This window comes from Scyliorhinus torazame, chromosome 1, assembly GCF_047496885.1.
Source record: "Scyliorhinus torazame isolate Kashiwa2021f chromosome 1, sScyTor2.1, whole genome shotgun sequence".
Taxonomy (NCBI): domain Eukaryota; kingdom Metazoa; phylum Chordata; class Chondrichthyes; order Carcharhiniformes; family Scyliorhinidae; genus Scyliorhinus; species Scyliorhinus torazame.
In genome coordinates, this window is record NC_092707.1 from 391,646,234 (window position 1) to 391,671,946 (window position 25,713).

Here is a 25,713-nt window from a genome sequence, read left to right on the forward strand (position 1 = left end):
TGGACGGGAAGGGCCCTTTGAAGTCCATGCTTAGTCGCTCAAAGGGCCCAGAGGCTTTCACCAGGCGAGCCTTGTCTGGTCGGTAGAAATGCGGTTTGCACTCCGCACAGATCTGGCAAGCCTTGGTCATGGCCTTGACCTCCTCGGTGGGGTACGGTAGATTGCGGGACTTGATGACATGAGCAAGCCGGGTGACCCCTGGGTGACAGAGGTCATCGTGGATGGCCCGCAGATGGTCTTTCTGCGCGTTGGCACACTCGTCGCGGGACAGGGCATCCGGGGACTCATTGAGCTTCCCTGGATGATATGTAATATTGTACGCATAGGTGGAGAGCTCGATCCTCCACCTCAAAATTTTATCATTTTTTATTTTGCCCTGTTGTGCGTTATCAAACATGAAGGCTACCGACCGTTGATCGGTGACAATGGCGAACCTCCTACCGGCTAGGTAGTGCCTCCAGTGCCGCATGGCCTCCACAATGGCTTGTGCCTCCTTCTCGACCGCAGAGTGCCGAATTTCCGAGGCGGTGAGGGTTCGGGAGAAAAAGGTTACTGGCCTGCCTGCCTGGTTGAGGGTAGCAGCCAGGGCAACGTCTGATGCATCGCTTTCTACCTGGAAGGGATGGTTTCGTCCACCGCGTGCATGGCGGCCTTGATGATATCGGCCTTGATACGCCAGAAGGCCGACCGGGCCTCAGCCGTCAGGGGAAAAACCATGGTCTTAATGAGTGGTCGGGCTTTGTCCGCATATCTGGGGACCCACTGGGCGTAATAGGAAAAGAGCCACAAGCACTGTTTAAGTGCCTTGAGGCTACAGGGAAGGGGAAGTTCCTTTAGGGGGCGCATGCGGTCGGGGTCTGGGCCTAGGACTCCGTTTTCCAAGTCATAGCCGAGGATGGCTAGTCGGGTTGTGTGGAAATGCATTTCTCTGTGTTGTACGTCAGATTGAGGGCCCGGGCGGTCTGGAGGAACTTTTTCAGGTTTGCGTCGTGGTCCTGCTGGTCATGGCCGCAGATGATGACATTGTCCAAGTACGGGTATGTAGCCTGTAAGCCGTACTGGTCCACCATTTGGTCCATTGGCCTTTGAACAACGGAGACCCCATTTGTGACGCTAAAAGGGACCATGAGGAAGTGAAAAAGCCGACCGGCTGCTTCGAAGGCCGTGTAGGGGTGGTCCTCCGGGCGGATAGGGAGCTGATGATAGGCGGATTTTAGGTCAACCGTGGAGAATACCCGGTACTGGGCGATCTGGTTAACCATTTCTGCTATGCGGGGAAGTGGGTATGCATCAAGTTGCGTAAAACGGTTTATGGTCAGACTATAGTCCACCACCATTCGTTTCTTTTCCCCAGACCGGACTACCAATATTTGTGCTCTCCAGGGGCTATTGCTAGCCTCTATGACCCCTTCTTTCAGTAACCGCTGAACCTCTGACTTGATAAAAGTCATATCTTGGGCACTGTACCGCCGACTCCTGGTGGCGACGGGCTTACAGTCGGGGTGAGGTTCGCAAAGAACGGGGGGGTGCAACTTTGAGTATTGCCAGTGATACACAATCAATACGCTCAAGTCGACATGGAGTCATATCGATTCAGCTTTAATCAGATAGAACAGTACCCAGCAGCGAAGTTACAGAAGTGAAGGCTGCTGGGGACGGCACAGGTTCTTATACTCCGCCTCTCAGGGCATGGCTATGTACATTGCCCAATGGTAGACCCCGCGGTCTAGCCAATGGTTATTCCTCTCTTTGGTCCTGCAATACCTGGTATTACCACATTCACCCCCTGTTAATAAAAATAGCCAGCGGGTGATGGCCAGAATTGCTGTCGCCTTTTACTGGTAGGACCAGGTATTGCAGGAGGCATGTTATCGAGGGTTGCGGAGAAAGTTCTTCTTCATGGTGCTGCAATCAGACGATCGGGCGGCCTGGTCATCCTACTGGAGCGTCTACGTTTCGGCGGCGATCCTGGTGAGGGCCCCGGCAGTAGTGACTCCGGAAACGTGGTGTCTTCCTCCCAGGCAGTTTCATCACCCCTAGTCAGCACAGTGAGGTCGAGGGATGGGCAGAAGGAAGGGGTGCCTGAAGGGGGCATCGGTGCCTGCTCGGCTCCGGGTATTGGCTCTGGCGGCAGTACTGACCCTCCGGTCAGATACGGGGGGGGCAGTGGCTCGGGCGCGCGTGTTGCTCCGGCTGGTGCCAGGTCCCGGAGAGAGTCCGTCGGGGAATGCTATGTAGGCGTACTGGGGGTTGGCATGCAGCAGGTGGACCCTTTCGTCTAGCTGGTCCGACTTGTGCACCCTCGCATGTTTCCGCAGCAGAACAGTCCCAGGTGTTGCTAGCCAGGTTGGGAGCGAGGTCCCCGAGGAGGACTTCCTGGGGAAAACAAGGAGACGTTCATGAGGTGTCTGGTTCGTGGTAGTGCATAGCTGTGACCGAATGGAATGCATGGCCACTGGGAGGACTTCTTGCCAGCGGGAGACTGGGAGGTTCCTGGACCGAAGGGCCAGCAGGATGAACAAAGAACAAAGAAATATACAGCACAGGAACAGGCCCTTCGGCCCTCCAAGCCCGTGCCGACCATGCTGCCCGACTAAACTACAATCTTCTACACTTCCTGGGTCCGTATCCTTCTATTCCCATCCTATTCATATATTTGTCAAGATGCCCCTTAAATGTCCCTATCGTCCCTGCTTCCACTACCTCCTCCGGTAGCGAGTTCCAGGCACCCAAGAAGGCTGTTCTGACAGTGCAGCACTCCCTCAGTGCTGCAAGGAGGAATGTTGGATGTAATTTTTGTCCTCCAGTCCCTGAACTGGGACTTGAACCTACAGCCTTCTGAGTCAGAGGTGAGAAAACTGCCCACTGAGCCACGGCTGATACTTTTTTTTAACACGTCATCTCACAGCCATGTGACATTTACACTTCCACAAGTTTTGAATGAGATTATTTCTTGCCTGGCTCCACAGTGGGTGAGAGAGGGACAAGCAGCAGGATTTTACCCGAACGCGGGGACTGCAGCTTCAATCAGCGGGTTACTGCCCATCCCGGGGACACTCCAACCAGGAGCAAAGCTCCCAATACACCGAGCACAGGCTCAGAACAAAACAAAGAACAAAGAACAAAGAAATGTACAGCACAGGAACAGGCCCTTCGGCCCTCCAAGCCCGTGCCGACCATACTGCCCGACTAACCTACAATCTTCTACACTTCCTGGGTCCGTATCCTTCTATTCCCATCCTATTCATATATTTGTCAAGATGCCCCTTAAATGTCCCTATCGTCCCTGCTTCCACTACCTCCTCCGGTAGTGAGTTCCAGGCACCCACTACCCTCTGCGTAAAAAACTTGCCTCGTACATCTACTCTAAACTTTGCCCCTCTCACCTTAAACCTATGCCCCCTAGTAATTGACCCCTCTACCCTGGGGAAAAGCCTCTGACTATCCACTCTGTCTATGCCCCTCATAATTTTGTATACCTCTATCAGGTCGCCCCTCAACCTCCTTCGTTCCAGTGAGAACAAACCGAGTTTATTCAATCGCTCCTCATAGCTTATGCCCTCCATACCAGGCAACATTCTGGTAAATCTCTTCTGCACCCTCTCTAAAGCCTCCACATCCTTCTGGTAGTGTGGCGACCAGAACTGAACACTATACTCCAAGTGTGGCCTAACTAAGGTTCTATACAGCTGCAACATGACTTGCCAATTCTTATACTCAATGCCCCGGCCAATGAAGGCAAGCATGCCGTATGCCTTCTTGACTACCTTCTCCACCTGTGTTGCCCCTTTCAATGACCTGTGGACCTGTACTCCTAGATCTCTTTGACTTTCAATACTCTTGAGGGTTCTACCATTCACTGTATATTCCCTTCCGAAATGCATTACCTCACATTTGTCCGGATTAAACTCCATCTGCCATCTCTCCGCCCAAGTCTCCAGACAATCTAAATCCTGCTGTATCCTCAGACAGTCCTCATCGCTATCCGCAATTCCACCAACCTTTGTGTCGTCTGCAAACTTACTAATCAGACCAGTTACGTTTTCCTCCAAATCATTTATATATACTACAAAGAGCAAAGGTCCCAGCACTGATCCCTGTGGAACACCACTGGTCACAGCCCTCCAATGAGAAAAGCATCCCTCCATTGCTACCCTCTGCCTTCTATGGCCTAGCCAGTTCTGTATCCACCTTGCCAGTTCACCCCTGATCCCGTGTGACTTCACCTTTTGTACTAGTCTACCATGAGGGACCTTGTCAAAGGCCTTACTGAAGTCCATATAGACAACATCTACTGCCCTACCTGCATCAATCATCTTAGTGACCTCCTCGAAAAACTCAATCAAGTTAGTGAGACACGACCTTCCCTTCACAAAACCGTGCTGCCTCTCACTAATACGTCCATTTGCTTCCAAATGGGAGTAGATCCTGTCTCGAAGAATTCTCTCCAGTAATTTCCCTACCACTGAAGTAAGGCTCACCGGCCTGTAGTTCCCGGGATTATCCTTGCTACCCTTCTTAAACAGAGGAACAACATTGGCTATTCTCCAGTCCTCCGGGACATCCCCTGAAGACAGCGAGGATCCAAAGATTTCTGTCAAGGCCTCAGCAATTTCCTCTCCAGCCTCCTTCAGTATTCTGGGGTAGATCCCATCCGGCCCTGGGGACTTATCTACCTTAATATTTTTTGCGACACCCAACACCTCGTCTTTTTGGATCACAATGTGACCCAGGCTATCTACACCCCCTTCTCCAGACTCAACATCTACCAATTCCTTCTCTTTGGTGAATACTGATGCAAAGTATTCATTTAGTACCTCGCCCATTTCCTCTGGCTCCACACATAGATTCCCTTGCCTATCCTTCAGTGGGCCAACCCTTTCCCTGGCTACCCTCTTGCTTTTTATGTACGTGTAAAAAGCCTTGGGATTTTCCTTAACCCTATTTGCCAATGACTTTTCATGACCCCTTCTAGCCCTCCTGACTCCTTGCTTAAGTTCCTTCCTACTTTCCTTATATGCCACACAGGCTTCGTCTGTTCCCAGCCTTTTAGCCCTGACAAATGCCTCCTTTTTCTTTTTGACGAGGCCTACAATATCACTCGTCATCCAAGGTTCCCGAAAATTGCCGTATTTATCTTTCTTCCTCACAGGAACATGCCTGTCCTGTATTCCTTTCAACTGACACTTGAAAGCCTCCCACATGTCAGATGTTGATTTGCCCTCAAACATCCGCCCCCAATCTATGTTCTTCAGTTCCCGCCTAATATTGTTATAATTAGCCTTCCCCCAATTTAGCACATTCATCCTCGGACCACTCTTATCCTTGTCCACCAGTACTTTAAAACTTACTGAATTGTGGTCACTGTTACCGAAATGCTCCCCTACTGAAACATCGACCACCTGGCCGGGCTCATTCCCCAATACCAGGTCCAGTACCGCCCCTTCCCTAGTTGGACTGTCTGGTTGGACGGATGGTCTTCCAGACCGTTCCGTTCTCCCTTTCTACCTGCCCGTTTCCCCGGGGCTTGTAGCTGGTCGTCCTGCTCGAGGTGATGCCTTTGCTAAGCAGGAACTGACGCAGCTCGTCGCTCATAAAGGAGGACCCCCTATCACTGTGGATGTATGCGGGGAAACCGAACAGTGTAAAAATAGTTTGGAGTGCCTTGATGACTGTGGTTGTGGTCATATCCGGGCAGGGGATGGCGAATGGGAGCCGGGAGTACTCGTCAATCATGTTAAGGAAGTACGTGTTGCGGTCGGTGGAGGGGAGGGGGCTTTGAAGTCCATGCTGAGGCGTTCAAAAGGACGGGAAGCCTTTATCAGATGCGCTTTCTTTGGCTGGTAGAAGAGCGGTTTGCACTCCGCACAGATTTGGCAGTCCCTGGTGGCTGGCCTGACCTCCTCGATGGAGTAGGGCAGGTTGCGGGTCTTAACAAAATGGAAAAAGTGAGTGACCCCCCGGGTGGCAGAAGTCCTCGTGAAGGGCTCGGAGGCGGTTCTCTTGTGCGGTGGCACATGTTCCGCATGACAGCGCGTCAGGAGGCTCGTTTAGCTTCTGGTCGGTAGAAGTGCGGTTTGCACTCCACGCAGATTTGGCAGTCCCTAATGACGGTCCTGACCTCCTCGATGGAGTAAGGCAGGTTCCGGGACTTAACGAAGTGGAAGAACCGGGTGACTCCCGGGTGGCAGAGGTCCTCGTGGAGGGCTCGGAGGCGGTCTACTTGCGCGGTGGCACAAGTGCCGCGGGATAGGGCATCAGGAGGCTCGTTTAGCTTCCTGGGACGATACAAGATCTCGTAATTGAAGGTGGAGAGTTCGAGTGGAGCTCTGGGACTCGGAAGATGGCGGCGGGGAGGGGCAAACTGGCGGCGCACGCTGCTCCAGCGCGTCGGAAGGGCTGTGGTTGCGCGGCGGGCGGCTGGAGCAAGATCTTGTCGTTCTTGATCTTGCCCCGCTGTGCATTATCGAACATGAAGGCCACCGACCATTGGTCCGTGAGGAGAGTGAATCTCCTGCCGGCCAGGTAATGCCTCCAGTATCGCACAGCTTCCACTATGGCCTGGGCCTCCTTTTCGACCGAGGTGTGGCGAATTTCGGAGGCGTGGAGGGTGCGGGAGAAGAAAGCCTCGGGCCTGCCTGCTTGGTTGAGGGTGGCGGCCAGAGCTACGTCAGACGCGTCGCTCTCGACCTGGAAGGGGAGGGACTCGTCGATGGCGCGCATCGTGACATTTGCGATGTCCGCTTTGATGCGGCAGAAGGCATGGCGGGCCTCCGTCGACAGGGGGAAGGTTGTGGATTGGATTAGGGGTCGAGCCTTGTCGGCGTAATTAGGGACCCATTGTGCGTAGTAGCTAAAGAAGCCGAGGCAGCGCTTTAGGGCCTTGGGGCAGTGAGGGAGGGGGAACTCCATAAGGGGGCGCATGCGTTCGGGGTCGGGGCCTATGACTCCATTTCGCACTACGTAACCTAGGATGGCTAGACGGTCGGTGCTAAACACGCACTTCTCCTTATTGTAGGTCAGATTCAGGAGGTGCGCAGTCTGGAGAAATTTACGGAGGTTGGTGTCGTGGTCCTGCTGGTCGTGGCCGCAGATGGTGACGTTGTCGAGATACGGGAACGTTGCGTGTAAGCCGTACCAGTCAACCATTCGGTCCATCTCACGCTGGAAGACCGAGACCCCGTTTGTGACACCGAAGGGAACCCTTAGAAAGTGGTAGAGCCGCCCATCTGCTTCGAAGGCAGTGTACTGGCGGTCACTAGTACGGAGGGGTAGCTGGTGGTAGGCAGACTTGAGATCCACCGTAGAGAAGACTTTGTATTGCGCGATCCTGTTCACCAGGTCGGATGCGTCCAGTTGCGTAAACCGGTTGATAGTCTGGCTATAGTCGATGACCATCCTATGCTTTTCCCCGGTCTTTACCACCACTACTTGAGCCCTCCAGGGGCTGTTGCTCGCTTCGATGATCCCTTCCTTCAGCAGCCTCTGGACCTCGGACCTGATGAAGGTCCGGTCCTGGGCGCTGTACCGTCTGCTCCTGGTGGCGACGGGTTTGCAATCCGGGGTGAGGTTCGCAAACAGGGAAGGCGGGTCGACCTTAAGGGTCGCGAGGCAGCAAACAGTAAGGGGTGTATAGGGCCGCCGAATTTAAAAGTAAGGCTTTGTAGGTGGCACTGGAAATCCAGTCCCAGAAGGGTGACTGCGCAGAGGTGCGGCAGCACGTATAGGCGGAAATTGCGGAATTCCCTGCCTAGGATGGTAAGGTTCGCGAGGCAGAACCCTGTGATCTGCACCGCGTGTGACCCGGAGGCCAGGGAGATCCATTGTTGGGTGGGGTAGATGACCAGAGAACAGTGCCTTACCGTGTCGGGGTGGACGAAACTCTCCGTGCTCCCGGAGTCGATGAGGCATGCCGTCACGTGGTCGTTGATGCCGATCGTCGTGGTGGCCTTTGCTAGTGTTCCGGGCCGACTCTGGTCCAGGGTGACGGAGGCCAGCTGCAGCAAGGAGTGAAGATCGGGCAGCGCATCGTCAGCCGTGTTGGGGGCTTGAGGCCCCATCCAAGATGGCGCCGTCCATGAATCGCACATGGAGTCCGGGGACTCCGAGGATGGTGGCGGGGAGGAACAAAATGGCGGCAGGGAGGGAGCCGTGCAGGGGGCTTGAGACCCCATCCAAGATGGCGCCGGCCATGGATCGCACGTGGAGCTCGGTGACTCGGAAGATGGCGGCGGGGAGGGGCAAACCGGCGGCGCATGCTGCTCCAGCGTGTCGGAGGCCAGCTGCAACACCGTGTTTTGGTCGGGCGGCGCGTAGCCAGTCGCGCTGGGGGCTTGTGGCCCCATCCAAGATGGCGCCAGCCATGGATCGTACATGGAGCTCGGGGACTCGGAAGATGGCGGCGGGGAGGGGCGAACTGGCGGCGCACGCTGCTCCAGCGTGTCGGAAGGGCTGTGGTTGCGCGGCGGGCGGCTGGAGGAATGGCTGAGGGTAGTCGTTGGACACCGCGTTTACCGCGTGGGCGAGGCAGACCGCGGCATAGTGGCCTTTCTTGCCACACCCTTTGCAGGTGGGGTGCGAGCCGGGCAGCCCGCGCGCGGGTGATTCGCCTGGCCGCAGAAGAAGCAGCGTTGGCCGGCGGCTGTAGCGGGGCGCCTTGCCGCGCAGGCCTGCGGAGTTTGCGGGTTAGTCTGGGGGTTAGGCGGGTAAGTTGGGGGGCTGCCACGGTGGTGTGCCACGCAGCCCAGGAGGGCGCGGGGCGTAAGCCAGGGCGTTTCGGTACGCCACGTCCATAGACCCTGCCAGGGCCCGGGCCTCAGCGAGGCCCAGCGTCTCCATCTCGAGCAGCCTTCGGCGATTATCGGGGGATATCATACCTGCCACGAAGGCGTCTCGAATTAAAAGTTCGGAGTGCTCGCCCGCCGTCACCGCTGGGCAGCCGCAGTTATGGCCCAGCACTATCAGCGCCCTGTAGAAATCTTCTAGTGTCTCCTCTGGGCTCTGCCATCTCGTTGCCAGCAGGTGACGGGCGTAGACTTGATTGAGTGGACGAATGTAGTGTCCTTCCAGCAATTCCATGGCTTTATCATAGTTCGGCGCCCCTTCGATCAGGGGGTAGCTCGCCGGGCCGACCCGCGAGCGTAGGAGGTGCATTTTCTGCCTTTCCGTGGGGGTGTCGGCAGCCGTCTCGAGGTAGCTCTGGAAGCATGCCAGCCAATGTTTAAAAATCTCGGTGGAGTTTTCTGCGTGCGGGCTGAGCTGAAGGCACGCCGGCTTGATGCGGAGATCCATCCTTCAAAGTACTTATCTGTTTAAATTGATACACAATCAATACGCTCGAGTCCACATGGAGTCATATCGATTCAGCTTTAATCAGATAGAACAGTACCCAGCAGCGAAGTTACAGAAGTGAAGGCTGCTGGGGACGGCACAGGTTCTTATACTCCGCCTCTCAGGGCGTGGCTATGTACATTGCCCAATGGTAGACCCTGCGGTCTAGCCAATGGTTATTCCTCTCTTTGGTCCTGCAATACCTGGTATTACCACAGCCAGGCTGCATATTGTGAGTGGGGGCAGGGGTCCGCTGAACTTCGGTGTCAGGCTTTGGTGGCTACACTGAAAGTTCAGACCGAGCAGCAGGGGGGCGCAGAGGTGAGGGAGGATATAAAGTTTAAAACGGGAGTATTCGGCGCCCTGGATCGCGAGGTTCGCGATTTGGACCGAGTGGGACCCGGACGCGAGGGTGATAGTTTTGGAGGCGGGATAGGTGCGCAAGGAGCAGCGCCTTACCGTTTCTGGGTGAATAAAGCTCTCCGTACTCCCGGAGTCAAAAAGGCAGGGGGTGTCGCGCCTGTTGATTTGGACCTGCATCATGGAGTCCCGTAGGTGCTTTGGCCGTGATTGATCAAGAGTGATCGCTGCTAGTTGCGGGTAGTCAGAGTCCTCAGTTGAGTCGGACTCACAAAATGGCCACCCGGAGTCACAAAATGGCCACCGCCATCGGTCGCACGTGTCGGATTTTGAAGATGGCCGCCCCCATGACTCGCACAAGGCCGATGATGCGTCAGAAGGGGGTGTGTCCGGCCGCCGCGCGTCCGTGTTGCGGGCCTGTGGGCCTGGGAGCTCGGTTTTTGGGCCCGATGAGACTTTTTTTTCTGGACCTTGGGCCCAGCTAGGCAGACCTTTGCGAAATGCCCCTTCTTTCCGCAGTCGTTGCAGATAGCGGAGCGGGCTGGGCAACGCTGACGTGGGTGCTGGCCTTGCCCACAGAAATAGCACGGTGTGCTCCCGGTGTGAGCGGGTCGCCGCGCGGCGCAGGCCTGCAGCGTGGCCGAGTCTGGAGGGGATCGAGAGGGGCTCACAAGATCCGCGGAGTACGTGCGGTCTTGGAGGTCTTTTGCTCTGTCTTCGAGGAGTCGCTGCCTGATGTATGTGGATCATATACCGGACACGAAAGCATCTCGGATGTGCAAGTTCATATGGATTTCTGCCGTCACCTCCTCGCAGTTCCTAGCGAGCGCGGTAAGTCTTTCCACGTACTCGTCCAGCGTTTCCCCGGACCGCTGCCGGCAGGTCGAGAGCAAATGCCAGGCGTGTACCTCGTTTATTGGCTTAACGAAGCACTTCTGCAGGATTTCGACCGCCGCCTCATACGTGGTGGCCTTTTCGATCGCGGAGGAGAGTCTGTGGCCCACCTGGGCATGTAGTAAGCTCAGCTTGCGAGGTCCATCGACTGGAGTGTCTGAGGAGTTCGGGTAGGCCTCAAAACACCGAAGTCAGTATTTAAAAATTTCAGCGGCCTCCGGCGACCGAGCGTCCAAATTGGGTTTCTCCGGCTTTAGACCGCTGTCCATCTTGAAGTAATCTGCTAAGTAAATTGAGATACCCTCAGTTACAACTTGAGAGAGATGATTGGTAATACAAAGACTTTAATTAGCAGAGAACCAGACTTCCGGTAACGGCGGGCGGGAAGCGGCCGCACAATGGAGGGCTCCCGTTCGGGAACGGCATTTTCGGGGCTTTAAGCCCGGTCCCAGGGTCCACGGCGGCGGCAAAAGCAGGGAAAAGGCACAGAGACGGCAGAGTGAAGGCACAGTGAAGAAAGATGTCGAGGGTGAGCAAAAGAACGTCTGTAAGGAAAACAGCTGAACGTCCGTCGGGGAGTGGAAAGGAAAATGGAGGCCGGAGCACCAGTGGAGGCCGCATTGCTTATGGCTGAAGAAATAACTAAGGTGATGGCTGCGGAATTCGAAAGGCAGTTTGCAAAATACATGGAGACAATGAGGAAGGAGATGAGAGAGGTTTTGAGTGCGCTGGTGGAGGACGCGATTTCTCCGGTGATGACAGCGGTGGCGAGCGCAGTGGCGGAGGTGCGAGAGCGAGGGGAGGCGCTGAAGGAAGTGGAGGAGACATTATTGCAGCACGGTGATCAACTTGCCTCAATGGGGAAGGAGATGAGGAAGGTGATGGACATTAACAAAGATCTGCGAGGAAAAATGGAAGACCTGGAAAACAGATCAAGGCGACAGAATTTGAGGATTGTGGGGCTGCCTGAAGGAGTTGAAGGACCGAGGCCGACTGAGTATTTTGCCACGATGCTGGCGAAACTATTGGGGGAGGGGGAGGATCCCTCCCGATATGAACTGGATCGGGCTCATCGGTCGTGGAGGCCTGTACCAAAGGCGAGTGAGCTGCCAAGGGTAATGACTCTGTGCTTCCGTAGGTACAGTGTGAAGGAGAAGGTCCTGAGCTGGGACAAGCAGAAGCGGGTGGTGCAGTGGGCTGGAACTGGTATACGTGTATACCAGGACTTTACGGTGGAGCTGGCGAGGAGGCGGGCTGCCTTCAACCGGGTGAAGAGGGCACTGTAGATTAGCAAGGTGCAGTGTGGCATTGTATAGCCAGCGAAGCTGAGGGTGACTTACAAGCTCAGGGACTTTTATTTTGGAACGGCGGAAGTAGCGGAGGAGTTTGCGAAGGCAGAAGGACTGTGGCAGAACTGACAAATTGAGGAATGGTCATGTGCCGATGTAACCTCATGACTGTATTTTCTTCTTTTTTGTTTCGCTGCGTGCGGGTGTATGGGCTAAAGGACCCAATGTTGTATATATTTGGATGGGACTTTCACTCGAAATGAGGGCTCTTTGGGGTGTAGGTGGATACGCGGGGTTTGTGTGCTAAAAGGGGATTTTTGGGCTTTCCTAGGGCTGGGCAAGGGGGACGTGAGTTCCATCTCCTACAGTTCCACTACCTGAAGGCAGATACCCAGCCAGTGACTGGAGTTTGGGTGGGGGAGCAAGTAAGCCTACAACTAGGTCCACCCAACCTGCCTGCTGAAGAGTGCAGGTGCAACCAGAACCCAGAGCCTTAGAACATAGAACATAGAACAATACAGCGCAGTACAGGCCCTTCGGCCCACGATGTTGCACCGAAACAAAAGCCATCCAACCTACACTATGCCATTATCATCCATATGTTTATCCAATAAACTTTTAAATGCCCTCAATGTTGGCGAGTTCACTACTGTAGCAGGTAGGGCATTCCACGGCCTCACTACTCTTTGCGTAAAGAACCTACCTCTGACCTCTGTCCTATATCTATTACCCCTCAGTTTAAAGTTATGTCCCCTCGTGCCAGCCATATCCATCCGCGGGAGAAGGCTCTCACTGTCCACCCTATCCAACCCCCTGATCATTTTGTATGCCTCTATTAAGTCTCCTCTTAACCTTCTTCTCTCCAACGAAAACAACCTCAAGTCCATCAGCCTTTCCTCGTAAGATTTTCCCTCCATACCAGGCAACATCCTGGTAAATCTCCTCTGCACCCGCTCCAAAGCCTCCACGTCCTTCCTATAATGCAGTGACCAGAACTGTACGCAATACTCCAAATGCGGCCGTACCAGAGTTCTGTACAGCTGCAACATGACCTCCCGGCTCCGGAACTCAATCCCTCTACCAATAAAGGCCAACACTCCATAGGCCTTCTTCACAACCCTATCAACCTGGGTGGCAACTTTCAGGGATCTATGTACATGGACACCTAGATCCCTCTGCTCATCCACACTTTCAAGAACTTTACCATTAGCCAAATATTCCGCATTCCTGTTATTCCTTCCAAAGTGAATCACCTCACACTTCTCTACATTAAACTCCATTTGCCACCTCTCGGCCCAGCTCTGCAGCTTATCTATATCCCTCTGTAATCTGCTACATCCTTCCACACTATCGACAACACCACCGACTTTAGTATCGTCTGCAAATTTACTCACCCACCCTTCTGCGCCTTCCTCTAGGTCATTGATAAAAATGACAAACAGCAACGGCCCAAGAACAGATCCTTGTGGTACTCCACTTGTGACTGTACTCCATTCTGAACATTTCCCATCAACCACCACCCTCTGTCTTCTTTCAGCTAGCCAATTTCTGATCCACATCTTTAAATCACCCTCAATCCCCAGCCTCCGTATTTTTTGCAATAGCCTACCGTGGGGAACCTTATCAAACGCTTTGCTGAAATCCATATACACCACATCAACTGCTCTACCCTCGTCTACCTGTTCAGTCACCTTCTCAAAGAACTCAATAAGGTTTGTGAGGCATGACCTACCCTTCACAAAGCCATGCTGACTATCCCTGATCATATTATTCCTATCTAGATGATTATAAATCTTGTCTCTTATAATCCCCTCCAAGACTTTACCCACTACAGACGTGAGGCTCACCGGCCTATAGTTGCCGGGGTTGTCTCTGCTCCCCTTTTTGAACAAAGGGACCACATTTGCTGTCCTCCAGTCCTCTGGCACTATTCCTGTAGCCAATGATGACATAAAAATCAAAGCCAAAGGTCCAGCAATCTCTTCCCTGGCCTCCCATAGAATCCTAGGATAAATCCCATCAGGTCCCGGGGACCTATCTATTTTCAGCCTGTCCAGAATTGCCAACACCTCTTCCCTACGTACCTCAATGCCATCTATTCTATTAGCCTGGGGCTCAGCATTCTCATCCACAACATTATCTTTTTCCTGAGTGAATACTGACGAAAAATATTCATTTAGTATCTCGCCTATCTCTTCAGACTCCACACACAATTTCCCATCCCTGTCCTTGACTGGTCCTACTCTTTCCCTAGTCATTCGCTTATTCCTGACATACCTATAGAAAGCTTTTGGGTTTTCCTTGATCCTTCCTGCCAAATACTTCTCATGTCCCCTCCTTGCTCGTCTTAGCTCTCTCTTTAGATCCTTCCTCGCTACCTTGTAACTATCCATCGCCCCAACCGAAACTTCACACTTCATCTTCACATAGGCCTCCTTCTTCCTCTTAACAAGAGATTCCACTTCCTTGGTAAACCACGGTTCCCTCGCTCGACGCCTTCCTCCCTGTCTGACCGGTACATACTTATCAAGAACACGCAGTAGCTGATCCTTGAACAAGCCCCACTTATCCAGTGTGCCCAACACTTGCAGCCTACTTCTCCACCTTATCCCCCCCAAGTCTAATGGCATCATAATTGCCCTTCCCCCAGCTATAACTCTTGCCCTGCGGTGTATACTTATCCCTTTCCATCATTAACGTAAACGTCACCGAATTGTGGTCACTGTCCCCAAAGTGCTCTCCTACCTCCAAATCCAACACCTGGCCTGGTTCATTACCCAAAACCAAATCCAACGTGGCCTCGCCTCTTGTTGGCCTGTCAACATATTGTTTCAGGAAACCCTCCTGCACACACTGTACAAAAAACGACCCATCTATTGTACTCGAACTATATCTTTTCCAGTCAATATTTGGAAAGTTAAAGTCTCCCATAATAACTACCCTGTTACTTTCGCTCATATCCAGAATCATCTTCGCCATCCTTTCCTCTACATCCCTAGAACTATTAGGAGGCCTATAAAAAACTCCCAACAGGGTGACCTCTCCTTTCCTGTTTCTAACTTCAGCCCATACTACCTCGGAAGAAGAGTCCCCATCTAGCATCCTCTCCGCCACCGTAATACTGCTCTTGACTAGCAGCGCCACACCTCCCCCTCTTTTGCCTCCTTCTCTGAGCTTACTAAAACACCTAAACCCCGGAACCTGCAACATCCATTCCTGTCCCTGCTCTATCCATGTCTCCGAAATGGCCACAACATCGAAGTCCCAGGTACCAACCCACGCTGCCAGTTCCCCTACCTTGTTTCGTATACTCCTGGCATTGAAGTAGACACACTTCAAACCACCTACCTGAACACTGGCCCCCTCCTGCGATGTCAAATCTGTGCTCCTGACCTCTATACTCTCATTCTCCCTTACCCTAAAACTACAATCCAGGTTCCCATGCCCCTGCTGCATTAGTTTAAACCCCCCCAAAGAGCACTAACAAATCTCCCCCCCAGGATATTTGTGCCCCTCAGGTTCAGATGTAGACCATCCTGTCTGTAGAGGTCCCACCTTCCCCAGAAAGAGCCCCAGTTATCCAAAAATCTGAATCCCTCCCGCCTGCACCATCCCTGTAGCCACGTGTTTAAGTGCTCTCTCTCCTTATTCCTCATCTCACTATCACGTGGCACGGGCAACAACCCAGAGATAACAACTCTGTTTGTTCTAGTTCTGAGCTTCCATCCTAGCTCCCTGAAAGCCTGCCTGACATCCTTGTCCCCTTTCCTACCTATGTCGTTGGTGCCAATGTGGACCACGACTTGGGGCTGCTCCCCCTCCCCCCTAAGGACCCGGAAAACACGATCCGAGACATCACGTACCCTTGCGCCTGGGAGGCAACATACCAAACGTGAGTCTCTCACGCTCCCACAAAATCTCCTATCTGTGCCCCTGACTATAGAGTCCCCAATTACTAATGCTCTGCTCCTCTCCCCCCTTCCCTTCTGAGCAACAGGGACAGACTCCGTGCCAGAGGCCCGTACCCCATGGCTTACCCCTGGTAAGTCCCCCCCCCCACAAGTATCCAAAGCGGTATACTTGTTTCTCAGGGGTACGACCGCAGGGGATCCCTGCACTGACTGTTTTTTCCCAGTCCCTCTTACAGTTACCCACCTATCTCCAATCTTTGGTGTAACTAATTCCCTGAAGCTGCTATCTATGACCCCTTCTGCCTCCCGAATGATCCGAAGTTCTTCCAACTCCAGCTCCAGTTCCCTAACTCGGTCTTGGAGGAGCTGGAGATGGCAGCACTTCCTGCAGGTAAAATCAGCAGGGACACTAACTGCATCGCTCACCTCAAACATCCTGCAGGAGGAACATTGCACTCCCTTCCCTGCCATTCCTCTAACTTTCTACCAAGATCTGGCTAAAAAATAATAACAATATAACAAAATATGGTACTTACCTCAGACCAATGGGTTTTATTATTAGGTTAGAGGAGGAGGGCGGGTGGGAGACACTACACGTGTAGTGTCTCGGGTTTCCTCTCCATCAGAATTTATTGGGGAGGGTCTTCCCAGACGTCCGCGGGTCGACTTCCTGTTCCCGCCTAAAAAACTAATTTAAAATAAAATAAAAAAAAAAAGAAAAATTCTCAGCTCCTGCTGAAATTGACTAACCAGCCAGCTGTTCTCACGCCGCCGAAATCGACTGGCCTGCCCCTGCAAAGACAAGTGCTTTTAAAGGTTGACTTACCTCCCAGCAACCTCCTTCCGCAATGCTCCCGCTGAAACTGACTCACCACTCACCAGCTGTTCTCACGCCGCCGAAATCGACTGGCCTGCCCCTGCAAAGACAAGTGCTTTTAAAGGTTGACTTACCTCCCAGCAACCTCCTTCCGCAATGCTCCCGCTGAAACTGACTCACCACTCACCAGCTGTTCTCACGCCGCCGAAATCGACTGGCCTGCCCCTGCAAAGACAAGTGCTTTTAAAGGTTGACTTACCTCCCAGCAACCTCCTTCCGCAATGCTCCCGCTGAAACTGACTCACCACTCACCAGCTGTTCTCACGCCGCCGAAATCGACTGGCCTGCCCCTGCAAAGACAAGTGCTTTTAAAGGTTGACTTACCTCCCAGCAACCTCCTTCCGCAATGCTCCCGCTGAAACTGACTCACCACTCACCAGCTGTTCTCACGCCGCCGAAATCGACTGGCCTGCCCCTGCAAAGACAAGTGCTTTTAAAGGTTGACTTACCTCATTCCCCCAAACCACGCCTCCCACATGCCACTCAACAGTAGTGGTCTGGCTTTAACTTAATTTTATTTTTTAAAACCTGGGGGTAGATCTTCAGAACTGATCACCTAGCTTGAATTTGGAAACTTCCTTCCTTTGTTTAAAGGGCCTATTTTCCTCTGGGAGGCTGGGGCAGGAGAGTGTTTGGCTCACCATAGAATCATAGAATTTACAGTGCAGAAGGAGGCATTCGACCCATCGAGTCTGCACTGGCCCTTACAAAGAGCACCCTACTCAAGCCCACCTATCTACCTATCCCCGTAACCCAGTAGCTCACACTTAACCTTTTTGGACACTAAGGGCAATTTAGCATGGCTGTGGAGCAACTGTGCTAACCACTATGTTACTGTGCTGCCCACCCCAGAACCAGATCGTAGGCAGCGACTGGGGCAGACGAATGCCAAGACAGGCTGATCAGAAGGCCCACCTCAGTTCTCTGGCACTTTGTTTGATTTTTGATTTGATTTATTGTCACATGTACCAAAGTACAGTGAAAAGTATTTTTCTGCGGACAAGGGAGTGTACACAGTACGTACATAATAAACAAAATGAATAATCAACAGAGAACATTGACAAATGGTACATCGACAAACAGCGATTGGTTACAGTGTGGAACAAGGGGCCAAACAGCAAATACCTGAGCAAGAGCAGCATAGGGCATCGTGAATAGTGTTCTTACAGGGAACAGATCAGTCCGAGGGGGAGTCATTGAGTCTTGTAGCTGTGGGGAAGAAGCTGTTCCTATGTCTGGATGTGCGGGTCTTCAGGCTTCTGTGCCTTCTGCCTGATGGAAGCATCTGGAAGAAGGCAATGCCTGGGTGGGAGGGGTCTCTGATAATCCTGTCTGCCTTCCTGAGGCAGCGGAAGGTGTATACCGAATCAATTTGGGGGTGGCAAGCTTATGTGATTCGTTGGGCTGAGTTCACCACATTCTGCAGTTTCTTGCCGTCTTGGACCGAGCAGTTGCCATATTAGGCTGTGATGCAGCCGGATAGGATGCTCTTTATCGCACATCTGTAGATGTTTCTGAGAGTCGATGCAGACATGCCAAATTTATTTCGCTTCCATAGGAAGTCGAGACATTGTTGGGCTTTCTTGACTGTTGAATCAATGTGAGTGGATCATGACAGACCATTGGTGATGGTGACCCCCAGGAACTTAAAGCTATCAACCATCTCCACTTCGGAGCCATTGATGCAGATGGGAGTGTGTGTCATGCTACGCTACCTGAAGTCGATGATCAGTTCCTTGGTCTTTCTGACCAAGCAGTATTAAAAGCAGTTAAGCCCTCTAATCCTCTCATCTTCTACCTACTATCCCTGAACCTTCCATGCACCATGCCACTTCCAAGGCCCCTCACCCACCCACATATTCCCTCGTATCCTCATGCCACCTCCTTAGCCACTCACCCAATATCTACCATAGACAGATCTCAGGAATCATGAAATAGCAGTGGGCCAACTTTGAAATATATATGAAAAAAATGAACTTCTGATAATCTAATAGAATTGTCACTTAAACACATTTCATACTGGAAAAAAACTCAACAGACATTTAAAAAAACAGCAAATGTTCCCTCTGTTATAAAAACAATCAAATTTCTATTTGGTAACCTCATCAAAAACAGCTGAACCCTGGTTAGCACGGCTGCCTCACGGTGCCGAGGATCCAGGTTCAATCCTGCCCCCGGATTACTGTCCGTGTGGAGTTTGCATATTCTCCCCGTGTCTACATTGGTCTCACCCCCACAACCCACAGATGTGCAGGTTAGGTGAATTGACCACGCTAAATTGCTCCTTAACTAAAAAAAAACAGCAAATCCCTTCATATAATTTTTTAAACTGTGAATACAAATTATGAACTCACCAGTACCTGAGCATGTTTACCAGCCTCAATTGGGAACAATTCTCCATGCCAATTATTGGCACACATTAGTAAACTCTCAGACCAGTAACTGCCCCGTAGAATGAGTCTAAAACCAGGAAGCAATACCAGCACTTGTTTCCATGCCCCAAAGTGAAAATTCAGTCCATCATTTTAATTGAATCTGCCAAATGTTTATTTTTGATATTGCTACAAGAAATCCACCAACATGGCACCCATTGAGGAACTACTCACTCCCAGGCTGGGATTTTCCAGCCCCAACAGCAAGTTTTCTGGTACCAGAGGCAGCTCGCTCTTGGACGCTGGCGGAATCTTTCTATCCGGTCTAAGTCAATGGCCATTTGCATTGTTCGCCTGCCGCGTTGCTGGGGAACCTGCTGCGGGGTATTTTCTTTGGATGAGCCCACTGGTGGGAAGGGCCAGAAAATTTAGGCCCCAGTGTGTGTTTTTGTGTTTATTAAAACCAACGGACATAAAATCATGGTGTGGGATTGCAAGGTAGCACAGTGGTTAGCACTCCAGGGTCCCAGGTTCGATTCCCGGTTTGGGTCACTGTATGTGCGGAGTCTGCACGTTCTCCCCATGTCTGCGTGGGTTTCCTCCGGGTGCTCCGGTTTCCTCCCACAAGTCCCGAAAGTCGTGCTGTTAGGTGATTTGGACATTCTAAATTCTCCCTCTGTGTACCCGAACAGGTGCCGGAGTGTGGTGACTAGGGGCGTTTCACAGTAATTTCATTGAAGTGTTAATGTAAGCCTACTTGTGACAATAAAGATTATTATTATGAATTTCCTAATTTGTGCTCTGCCTGTACAACAGAAACTGGTTCTGTAAACATTTCACAGCTCTGATTTAAATAAATATATTGTCTCGGATCGTGTTTTCCGGGTCCTTAAGGGGGAGGGGGAGCAGCCCCAAGTCGTGGTCCACATTGGCACTAACGACAGAGGTAGGAAAGGGGACAAGGATGTCAGGCAGGCTTTCAGGGAGCTAGGATGGAAGCTCAGAACGAGAACAAACAGAGTTGTTATCTCTGGGTTGTTGCCCGTGCCACGTGATAAAGAGATGAGGAATAGGGAGCGAGAGCAATTAAACACGTGGCTACAGGGATGGTGCAGGCGGAGGGATTCAGATTTCTGGATAACTGGGGCTCTTTCTGGGGAAGGTAGGACCTCTACAGACAGGATGGTCTACATCTGAACCTGAGGGGCACAAATATCCTGGGGGGGAGATTTGTTAGTGCTCTTTGGGGGGGTTTAAACTAATGCAGCAGGGGCATGGGAACCTGGATTGTAGTTTTAGGGTACGGGAGAATGAGAGTATAGAGGTCAGGAGCACAGATTTGACTTCGCAGGAGGGGGCCAGTGTTCAGGTAGGTGGTTTGAAGTGTGTCTACTTCAATGCCAGGAGTATACAAAATAAGGTAGGGGAACTGGCAGCATGGGTTGGTACCTGGGACTTCGATGTTGTGGCCATTTCGGAGACATGGATAGAGCAGGGACAGGAATGGATGTTGCAGGTTCTGGGGTTTAGGTGTTTTAGTAAGCTCAGAGAAGGAGGCAAAAGAGGGGGAGGTGTGGCGCTGCTAGTCAAGAACAGTATTACGGTGGCGGAGAGGATGCTAGATGGGGACTCTTCTTCCGAGGTAGTATGGGCTGAGGTTAGAAACAGGAAAGGAGAGGTCACCCTGTTGGGAGTTTTCTATAGGCCTCCAAATAGTTATAGGGATGTAGAGGAAAGGATGGCGAAGATGATTCTGGATAAGAGCGAAAGTAACAGGGTAGTTATTATGGGAGACTTTAACTTTCCAAATATTGACTGGAAAAGATATAGTTCGAGTACATTAGATGGGTCGTTTTTTGTACAATGTGTGCAGGAGGGTTTCCTGACACAATATGTTGACAGGCCAACAAGAGGAGAGGCCACATTGGATTTGGTTTTGGGTAATGAACCAGGCCAGGTGTGAGATTTGGAGGTAGGTGAGCACTTTGGGGACAGTGACCACAATTCGGTGACATTTACGTTAATGATGGAAAGGGATAAGTATACCCCGCAGGGCAAGAGTTATACCTGGGGGAAGGGCAATTATGATGCCATTAGACATGACTTGGGGGGGATAGGTTGGAGAAGTAGGCTGCAAGTGTTGGGCACACTGGATATGTGGAGCTTGTTTAAGGAACAGCTACTGCGTGTTCTTGATAAGTACGTACCGGTCAGGCAGGGAGGAAGGCATCGAGCGAGGGAACCGTGGTTTACCAAAGAAGTGGAATCTCTTGTTAAGAGGAAGAAGTAGGCCTATGTGAAGATGAGGAGTGAAGTTTCAGTTGGGGCGCTTGATAGTTACAAGGTAGCGAGGAAGGATCTAAAGAGAGAGCTAAGACGAGCAAGAAGGGGACATGAGAAGTATTTGGCAGGTAGGATCAAGGAAACCCCAAAAGCTTTCTTTAGGTATGTCAGGAATAAAAGAATGACTCGGGTAAGAGTAGGGCCAGTCAAGGACAGGGATGGGAAGTTGTGTGTGGAGTCTGAAGAGATAGGCGAGATACTAAATGAATATTTTTCGTCAGTATTCACTCAGGAAAAAGATAATGTTGTGGAGGAGAATGCTGAGACCCAGGCTATTAGAATAGATGGCATTGAGGCACGTAGGGAAGAGGTGTTGGCAATTCTGGACAGGCTGAAAATAGATAAGTCCCCGGGGCCTGATGGGATTTATCCAAGGATTCTCTGGGAAGCCAGGGAAGAGATTGCTGAGCCTTTGGCTTTGATTTCTATGTCATCATTGGCTACAGGAATAGTGCCAGGGGACTGGAGGATAGCAAATGTGGTCCCTTTGTTCAAGAAGGGGAGTAGAGACAACCCCAGCAACTATAGACCGGTGAGTCTCACATCTGTTGTGGGTAAAGTCTTGGAGGGGATTATAAGAGACAAGATTTATAATCATCTAGATAGGAATAATATGATCAGGGATAGTCAGCATGGCTTTGTGAAGGGTAGGTCATGCCTCACAAACCTTATCGAGTTCTTTGAGAAGGTGACTGAACAGGTAGACGAGGGTAGAGCAGTTGATGTGGTGTATGTGGATTTCAGTAAAGCGTTTGATAAGGTTCCCCACGGTAGGCTATTGCAGAAAATACGGAGGCTGGGGATTGAGGGAGATTTAGAGATGTGGATCAGAAATTGGCTAGCTGAAAGAAGACAGGGTGGTGGTTGATGGGAAATGTTCAGAATGGCGTTCAGTTACAAGTGGCGTACCACAAGGATCTGTTCTGGGGCCGTTGCTGGGTGTCATTTTTATCAATGACCTAGAGGAGGGCGCAGAAGGGTGGGTGAGTAAATTTGCAGACGACACTAAAGTCGGTGGTGTTGTCAACAGTGTGGAAGGATGTAGCAGGTTACAGAGGGACATAGATAAGCTGCAGAGCTGGGCTGAGAGGTGGCAAATGGAGTTTAATGTAGAGAAGTGTGAGCTGATTCACTTTGGAAGGAATAACAGGAATGCGGAATATTTGGCTAATGGTAAAGTTCTTGGAAGTGTGGATGAGCAGAGGGATCTAGGTGTCCATGTACATAGATCCCTGAAAGTTGCCACCCAGGTTGATAGGGTTGTGAAGAAGGCCTATGGAGTGTTGGCCTTTATTGGTAGAGGGATTGAGTTCCGGAGTCATGAGGTCATGTTGCAGCTGTACAAAACTCTGGTACGGCCGCATTTAGAGTACAGTTCTGGTCACCGCATTATAGGAAGGACGTGGAAGCTTTGGAGCGGGTGCAGAGGAGATTTACCAGGATGTTGCCTGGTATGGAGGGAAAATCTTATGAGGAAAGGCTGATGGACTTGAGGTTGTTTTCGTTAGAGAGAAGCAGGTTAAGAGGAGACTTAATAGAGGCATACAAAATGATCAGGGGGTTAGATAGGGTGGACAGTGAGAGCCTTCTCCCGTGGATGGAAATGGCTAGCACGAGGGGACTTAGCCTTAAACTGAGGGGTAATAGATATAGGACAGAGGTCAGAGGTAGGTTCTTTACGCAAAGAGTGGTGAGGCCGTGGAATGCCCTACCTGCAACAGTAGTGAACTCGCCAACATTGAGGGCATTTAAAAGTTTATTGGATAAGCATATGGATGATAATGGCATAGTGTAGGTTAGATGGCTTTTGTTTTTTGACTTCCCATGTCAGTGCAACATCGTGGGCCGAAGGGCCTGTACTGCGCTGTATCGTTCTATGTTCTATGTACTTTAATCTGTGTAAATCTGCTCTGCATTTAACATCCAAGGAGCTGGTTTAGCTCAGTGGGCTAGACAGCTGGTTTATGATGCAGAACAAGGCCAGCAGCGCGGGTTCAATTCCCCCATACCAGCTGCAAATTCTGAATTCTTCCTCTGTGTACCCAAACTGGTGCTAGAATGTCGTGACTTAGGGACTTTTCTCAGTAACTTCACTGCAGTGTTAATGTAAGCCTGCTTGTGACAATAAAAGATTATTTATTTATTTTTATTAGACAATTCAGCAAATGATTATGTAAGAGCCAATAAACAGATCAGTGAAAGTAGGCCACTTGTTCAGGTGCATGCCTCAACTAACACCATTAACACAGATCAGCCCTACCATATGTTCGGTATGGTAGCACAGTGGTCAGCACTGTGGCTTCACAGCATTAGGGACCCGGGTTCGATTCCCTCTTGAGTCACTGTCTGTGCGGAGTCTGCATGTTCTCCCCCTGTCTGCCTGGGTTTCCTCCAGGTGTTCCAGTTTCCTCCCACAAGTCCCGAAAGACGTGCTGCTAGGTGAATTGGACATTTTGAATTCTCCCTCTGTGTACCCGAACAGGCGCCGGGGTGTGGTGACTAGGGGATTTTCACAGTAACTTCATTGCAGTGTTTATGTAAGCCTACTTGTGACACTAATAAAGATTATTATTATCAGATGGCTATAACTTCAGGATCCTAGCTATCAAATAAGTATCTATTTGAGAATGAATATTATTTCAGAAATGTAAAAGCAGTACTATCAGGAGAAATTAAGAATTCAAATTACCTTTGCTGCATGTCTTTCGGGACTTGTGAGAGGAAACCGGAACACTCAGAGGAAACCCACGCAGACACGGGGAGAACGTGCAGACGCCGCACAGTGACCCAAGCGGGAATTGAACCCGGGACCCTGCTGCTGTGAAGCAACAGTGCTAACCACTGTGCTACTGTCAATATTCTCTTTAAAGGTTAAAGGTCTCCCTGGAAATCGTGACACTCTTAATAATCAAAGATTTTGTATCATTACAGGGAAGAAAGCACCATAATTAACTCTTTGGTGTGGTCCTTTATATTTATTCTACTCTGCAGCTTTGCCTACAGTTACTATAAGTATATGAAGATCTTCGGAGAGATGCTGTATTACAAACAAATGAATAAATATTCTTGATAACAAATATATGCAATCCAAAGAGCAGAGCCAGCATTACAGATCCCATAATACTCTTTATTTTGCCATAAAAAATGTTTATGTAATATCACTATCTAATTGTCAAACGGTCATAATACTTAGTGAAATGCCTGTAAGCATTGTAATGTTATTAATTTCCAGTAAAGTTGCTCGTCTTAAATGACACACATTGTTCATGAACTTTGGTAATAAAATGAGTACTGGCTTTGATGTTCTTTGTTTCCAGGTTTCTTTTGGGGACTTTTTGCATAGAATTACACAGAATTCCCAAATTGGGAAAAGCCTGATTAGTTGGGCAATCTGTATTTTTGTTTAATCTCTGCATGATTCTAATCCCATGAGCCCATCCTGCTCCTATATCAGTTCACAAACGCAAAGTACTGTGAATGCTGGAAATGTGAAATTAAAACGGGAATCGGTGCAAATACTCAAGTAGGTCAGGCAGCATCTGCAGAGAGGCAGATATTGGATTTTCTGGTAATGACGGACCAACCACCATGGTTAAAAGCGAAAGGGAATCCACTTCAATAGACAGAAAAACATGAAATTGCATCTTGTCAGTGGCATCCAATTAATTGCCTGCTGACCCTATCAAGGATTGCCACCCATTCTCCAAGAGCTGTCAGTGAATCAGAGAGCCAGCAGCTTCAACCATGCCACAGGAGTGGTAAGAATTGCTGAGGCTCCACCATGAGAATCAGGGAGTATCACTGGCATTTGCCCTTAAAGTCTGGAAAGTGGGATCTGGGGGCCACAGGGCCAGCAGGCCCGGACGAAGGTGAGGTGGCTACAGAGGCAGGTGACACATTTACCACATGGGTGGCCATTGCTGCCGGGGTCCCATCCATGGGCTAAAATGTGCACAAATATGAATGTCCCACTTAGAGCCTGTCAGGAGGGAAACCCTGACGGTCTCGCCACCTGGTGGTGGGACCCAAATGTGCTGATTAAATGCAAAGTGATGGTGGGGAAGGCCCTTAATTGGCCACATTAAAACAGTGACTACACTTCAAAGCAGTAAAGTGCTTTGAGATGTCCAGTGGTCCATGAAAAACATCCTATCCAAATGTAAGCCTATTTCATTCGCAAATGAAGAGGCCCACAGCTGCTAGAGGAGGTACATTACATAAGATTGAGATTGGCTGCGGCCTTTCATCATGGTGTCTCCTTCACTGGAACATGAAGACTCTGGCTCCAATGGCCCTCCAGCCTGTCACCAGGATGCTGCAACTAAGCACCATCTCCT

At 50.8% G+C, this 25,713-nt stretch overlaps 1 protein-coding gene across 1 annotated transcript in view; it reads left to right on the plus strand.

The window, feature by feature from the left end:
• The window catches only part of LOC140422212 (cation channel sperm-associated auxiliary subunit epsilon-like), a 289,036-nt gene extending 264,359 nt beyond the window's left edge, over window positions 1–24,677 (plus strand). Inside the window, exon 19 of the mRNA XM_072507255.1 lies at window positions 24,308–24,677. Coding sequence (XP_072363356.1) covers window positions 24,308–24,446 — 139 coding nt within the window. The 3' untranslated portion in view covers window positions 24,447–24,677. The remainder of the gene's footprint in view (window positions 1–24,307) is intronic.
• The last annotated feature ends 1,036 nt before the right edge of the window (window positions 24,678–25,713 follow it).